At 47.5% G+C, this 6,677-nt stretch overlaps 1 protein-coding gene across 1 annotated transcript; it reads right to left on the bottom strand.

The window, feature by feature from the left end:
• Window positions 1-5,483: 5,483 nt before the first annotated feature.
• LOC124663800 (putative cyclin-dependent kinase F-2) lies at window positions 5,484-6,677 on the bottom strand. The gene has a single exon (XM_047201460.1). The coding sequence runs from the start codon at window positions 6,675-6,677 to the stop codon at window positions 5,484-5,486; it is 1,194 nt and encodes a 397-aa protein (XP_047057416.1).

The following is a 6,677-nucleotide window of genomic DNA, read 5'->3' as shown; positions in this document are numbered from 1 at the left end:
GGCCCGGTTCACGGAGGCGCCGCGCTTGGATGCGCCGCCCTCGGATGCGCCGCCCTCGGAGGCGACGGGCTCGGCGGCGGCGGGCTCGGCGGCGGCGGGCTCGGCGGCGACGGGCTCGGAGGCGACGGGCTCGGAGCGGCGGGCTCGGGGCGATGGCCGCCGACGCATTCTTCTTCTCCATCGCCGGCGGGGGAGGGCTCGTACGGCGGTTGGGGTTTTTGGAGAAGTTGATGGGACGTGAGAGGGGTGGTTTCGTGCGTGAGCGATAATGAGACGTACTGTGTGCAGAGGGAGGGAGAGAGGGGCTTACGCGTCCTAAATGCGACCCGAGTCAACAATGGCACGTCTTCCACGTCTCCACCGCGACACGCGTCAACAATGACATGTCTTCCACTTCTGCACCGCAACACGCGTCCTCGAGTCTAACCCTGGAAATTTAGATATACTCATGTATACCCTCGAGTCATATACTAGCATTTTTTGTATGCTCAGTTTTCACCTTTAGTGCTAATACTGGCTAGTGCAATATACTCAGTTTTACCCTCAAGTGGCTGGTCAACAGAGAGTCAACAAATGGGATTAACTAGTTAAATGAGTTATTTAATGTGCAAAAAATTCCGAAGAGGAGTGGCACTTACTCATGGAGTCTTTACCACAAATTTCCACTTCTCAAATCATAGATAAATCGTAGATAAATCAAGTTTCACCACAAATTGCCACTTCTCAAATCACCTAGTAGCTATGAAGGTGCATGGTTTTCCATAATAAGCCCTACCCAAAACAGCTTTCCCTAAAACATACTTTGTCTGAATGAGACCATAATTTTCACACTCATGTAGATTTGTATTGCAAATAGTTTGAGGTAGGCCAAGATTGGTTTCATTGTACAAAACACGCATTTTCCATTTTTTAAATATCATATTTGAATCCCTTAGTCTGTTTACTACTCACTTGCCCTTGGTTTCTTGATACTACTCAGTTTTGCCCTCTCCCTTCACAAACTCTCACAGACGCCCAACATTGCCCTGATTGGTCTAGCCCATGTCACGCGGATCGTGCCCGACGACCGTTGATCGTATGATCTAACGGGCGGGATAACCCCTATCTCTCTCTCGGTCGGGGCCACCACCCTCTCTCTCTCTCTGTCGTCGGTTAGCTTCACGCAAAGTTTGGTTTTCTGCATTATTTTTCACGAGCTAAATTATAAACTCTTTTTAGGCATTACTTTTCACGCAAAAAATGATAAACCATCACCGATTTGTTGTAGCCATTACTTTTCACGCACAAAAATGATACACCATCACCCATTTCGTGTACCCATTACTTTTCACGCAAAAAATGATAAACCATCACCGATTTTGTTGTAGCCATTACTTTTCATGCACAAAAATGATAAACCATCACCGATTTGTTGTAGCCATTACTTTTCACGCACAAAAATGATACACCATCACCCATTTCGTGTAGCCATTACTTTTCACGCAAAAAATGATACACCATCACCCATTTCTTGTACCCATTACTTTTCACGCAAAAAACGATAAACCATCACCGATTTCTTGTAGCCATTACTTTTCACGCACAAAAATGATACACCATCACCCATTTCGTGTACCCATTACTTTTCACGCAAAAAAATGATAAACCATCACCGATTTTGTTGTAGCCATTACTTTTCACGCACAAAAATGATAAACCATCACCGATTTGTTGTAGCCATTACTTTTCACGCACAAAAATGATACACCATCACCCATTTCGTGTAGCCATTACTTTTCACGCAAAAAATGATACACCATCACCCATTTCTTGTACCCATTACTTTTCACGCAAAAAACGATAAACCATCACCGATTTCTTGTAGCCATTACTTTCCTTTTAGGCATTACTTTTCACGGTAAAATGATAAACTATACCCCCACAACGGTCGTCTCCTCCTTAATTTATTGTGTATAAACCCCCACAACGGTCATCTCCTCCTTATTTTATTGTGTAAACCCTACAACGGTCATCTCTCCCTTATAAACACCCACACGGCCATCCCTTGTGTCAATAGGTTCCGCCTCTCTCTTCTTTTCGTTCACATACACTTTATCCATTGCCATGGCTTCCACGTCTCGGACGCGGACCGGAAGGGGAAGGGGAAGGGGAAGTGGATCATCATCATTGCCACCACCACCGTCAACACTGCCATTGATCATAGAGGAGTTCTTCATCGTCGTCTATGAAGACCCTTTGGTCAAGAAGGTACGTACGCGTTCCCACATATATGATGCATGTGATTAATTATGGGCATGTTCTAAAAAACCTTTAATTTCAAGGGTTCCCTAATTTCAAACGATCGGCGCTCGATCTCTTTGCGGGAACTCCCAAAAAATTTGCGGACTATCTTGACGGCAATGAGCCAGCTAAGGTGTATCTGCGAGCAGCTGACTGCGGTCCTCGTCTCTGGACCGTGGAGGTCCTATTTGACGGACAAGGCCGGATGTACCTCGACAAGGGCTGGGAGAAATTCGCCATCGCGCACGGTGTGGATTTTGGCTGGTTCGTACACTTCAAATATGAAGGCGATGATGTGCTCACAGTGAAGGTGTTCGACGGAACAATGTGCGGGAGGTACTACTACTCGGACGACGAAGATGCCGACGATGAAAGCGACGACGACGTGAAGCCATGCATCCATCCCCTTTAGATAATTAAGGGGATTATGACCAAGAATATATATGTAGCTTCATATGCATCGATTTAGAGATCTAGCTATTTATTATGCATGTAAAAAATAATATCGCATTTCCACTATTATTCGAGCACCACATCCTCCAAATGATGCCGATGCCGATGCCGATATCGGCATGGTCAGAACGGCTATGCTCGCCGCCACTTGCTAGGTCAACGTCGGGATGCACAATGTTTAGCATAAGAGTCACTTTAGATTAAGCTGCGAAAATGGGCTGAGGCGACCCCTACGGAGCGGCTCTATATTATATTCTCTAAATAAAATAGACGACCACAGCGGTCATTGGCTGCGGAGGCCCCACAGAGCGGCAATATATAATTTTCTATAAATAAATAGACGACCCACTGGTCATTGGCTGCGGCAGCCCATAGAGCGGCCCCATTTGTCATTGGCAGCACCGCGTATACAATCAGGAAATAAAACGGCCCACGCATCAGCGGTAGATGGATCCACCCGTCAGCACGAGACGGTCAGCGAGGAACCGACCTCACGGTAACGGTAAGGCCTCCGACCTGACGGCAACCCGCGTCTTCGAGGGGTTTCAAACTAGAGGGAGGGGAAAACTGAGGAAAAACTAACGAGCTGGGGAAAACTGAGTACAACTAACGAAGCAGGGGCACGAAAATAGAAATCCCTATGTCATATGTGAGAGCAATACATGCCTGACAAGCCGAGGCGAGATGGCCCCTGTCGTCAAAATCTGCGTATTTCGTGAGTCATCAGTTTCCTCCCTGAACCTTCTTTATACTACCATCTTACTCATTTCCCATCTCTCTTGCAGTAATCCCTCTTCCATAATTTTTTGATATGTGTTAACAATAACATAGCCTCTTCCGGTCTACAAAATAGATTTCTTACAATGAATTAGGGACTTCTGTGTTCAGTGTGGGTGATGCATTGCTTAACATTTTGGTGTGTTCATAATTTTAATTCTTCTATGCAGTGTAGCGTGTATATGTGAATAATTAATCTACATAAGGTCAGTACATGAATATGTATTTTGATGTAGTGCTTCTTCTCTTCTACTTCTTTTAATTTTGTATTGATTCGTAAATTAGGATGGATGTATCATGGATGTCTGAGAACATGTGACCAATAGAGGAATGTCGGGGTCAACTTTGCAGGTGGAACATGTTGAGTTGCTCTATTACTACAATAGCTTCATGATGGCGATGTCCTGGCCGGTGATCTTCTAGCACCATTTTTCCAAAAAAAAAAAGGTGCCTGCAACACCACACAACAAAAGAGCCCAGCCAAAGTACGATGTGCATAAAACACAGGAAACAACATACAAGAAAAAATACATGAAAAGTGAAAAACGGTGCAGCAAAGCGCGCGTCTGTAAAAAAAACACTAGATATTTTGTATTGGATTTCGCATTTCTCATTAATTGATCTATGTGTGACACCGGCGTTCCTCACATTTTGAAATGTTGATCAGTTGATGCAATTGTTGGTATTGTTGGTTATCTTGATTATTTGCAAGAGTGCAAGACTGGAGTCAAAGGATTGATCAGAATTTGGGACCGCCAACTTCCTCAAGGAATTGGAGATGGACGATGATGCTCTCGCAGAAGCTATTATTGGCACCATAGATGACACGTTGACACGGTTTCCTACAAGCTACCACATGCAGATCGTGGCAGCAGCTGATTTTGTGGTTTTCATCCAAGAAAAAATCTCATTTTACTAGTATAGAAAATATATCGCGACAAAAAACAGCATCCAAAATACATGAAACTGATTGGATAGGCCTGAAACAGCGTCCCCTTTATTTGTCGCAGTTTGAAAAAAGGATGTGCCTTCTTACATTCTTTGTTCAGATGTTGTAAAAAATCCTATAATGAAAAAAAAAAGAACTTCTTTCCCAAACTAGAACTGGCAAAAAAGCCTAATATCTTGGAAATTAGCCGCACTCAGCTCACCCCTTCTGGCTTGGTGGAGCGTGAGAGGAAACAACAAAATCAGTTGAATCTGAATTTATTGATTGCATTATGTAAACCACACGTAGTATACCCAATGCTAAAACCCAACGATCCAGAAAAGAAATTGCCTACGTGCCAACAAATAAAAATCCACGTAGCAAAACTTAAACACATGTACCAAAGGACGGCGCGGCAGAGCGCGTTGGGTCCATCTAGTATATATGTAGTAGTTGAATCCAATGGCTAGTTGATTTTACCGTTTGATGTCTGAAGATATAATCACTAATTATTGTTGCAAACGCTAAAATCAACTAGCCATTCGATTCAACTACTACATAGATATGATTATCTTGGCGGTATTCTAGTGACGAGCTGGATGAGATCGTACGACATGCCAATCAGCATCTGGTGACCAACATTTTCTTCTCTCATAGGATCCGGTTACCAACATTTTCTTCTCTCACAACATTTCGTTTGCAAAGCTTTGCAAAGGAAATGCTTGGAATATATGTGATCGAAAAGTTAGTGGTAGAGCTATCTACTTGGATCTAGCTAATTGGTATTATTAGACAATCTGTATGTATTCCATCAGTTTCAGAGTGCGAGACCAAGAAGGCAAAATCACATAGATCAAGTTGTCACCAATTGCATCAAACGAGATATATTACATGACTGAATATTCCACCAAATAAGGAATTGATCAGTACGTACGTCAGTTGGATCCAGGCATATAGCATTACATCTACATCTACTCTACAGTACAATCAGTTGGATATTACAGCCACAACTATGCCAGGTGCTTCTTAATTTATCGAAAGAAAACTACTCCAGGTGTCGGGAGTGGCCGTCTTCGATCATGTCAGCCGGTGGAACGATCAGCTGCGTCTTCTTCTTTACGGGCAACATGGATTTCTTTGCGGTGACCCTCTTTCTGCGCAGCGTCGATGGAGCGGTCTCCACTTCCTCCTCCTTTATGGACACGGCCGTCGTAGCAGCAGCAGCAGGAAGAAGAAGAAGAGGTTGAGCGTTTGCAGCAACGGAGGCGAACCATGGCAGCTTGAGCGCGGCGGCCGCCGTGAAGCGCTTGTCGGGGTTGCAGGTAAGAAGGCCGCTGAGGAGATCAAAGCCCATCTTGGACAGCTTCTCCTCCGGGAAGATGTCTCGCAGCGTGCTCCGTTGGCCCGTTAGCACCTCGGGCGCGAACTCCCTGGAAGTGAACCCCGGCCACGTTACGTCGTCTGGCGCGCCGACCACTTCGAAGATCCTGCTGAGCAGCGAGACGGGTCCGTCCGCCTGGAAAAGCCTCTCGCCGATGAGGATCTCCGCCATCACGCAGCCGAGCGACCACGTATCGACGAGCGCGTCGTGGATGCAGAACCCGAGGAGCATCTCGGGCGCCCGGTACCACCCCGTGCCGGCGTTCTCGTACGGCGGCGCCTCCGACAGGGACAGGGCGGCACCAAAGTCGCAGATCTTGAGGTTGGTGATTCCTTCTTCTTCTTCTTCGCCGCTAACGATAATGTTTGCCGGCTTGAGGTCACGGTGGACGACGTGGCAGGCGTGCATCCTCCTGGCCGCCGCGAGAAGCTGCCACATGAAGCCGCGCGCGGTGTTCTCCGGGAGCCCGCCGCGGCTCTCGCGCAGGAGGCGGTGGAGGCTCTTCCCTTGGACGTGCTCCATGACGAGGCAGAGCTCGTCGGTGACGTAGTCGCGCACGACGCCGCGGAAGCCGACGATGTTGGGGTGGCCGCCGCACGCCTCCAGGAAGCGAGCCTCGCGCAGCACCTCGCGGGCGTCGGCGGGCTCGTGCTCGTTGAAGGGGTTGCAGAGGGACTTGATGGCCACGGCCTGGCCGGTGGCGCGATGGCGCGCCTTGACGACGACGCCGTACATGCCCTCGCCGAGGCGCGCCTCCGTGTCGTAGTCCGCGGTGGTTCCGACGACGCGCCTCCTCTTGCGGCAGGTGGTCGCTCCCGGGCGGTCGACGGCGGCGGGCCGCTTGTTGCAGGTGGCCAT

The sequence above is a fragment of the Lolium rigidum genome, chromosome 6 (assembly GCF_022539505.1).
Source record: "Lolium rigidum isolate FL_2022 chromosome 6, APGP_CSIRO_Lrig_0.1, whole genome shotgun sequence".
Lineage (NCBI taxonomy): Eukaryota > Viridiplantae > Streptophyta > Magnoliopsida > Poales > Poaceae > Lolium > Lolium rigidum.
Note: the sequence above shows the minus strand (reverse complement) of the source record. Positions and strands in the feature narration are given on the sequence as shown.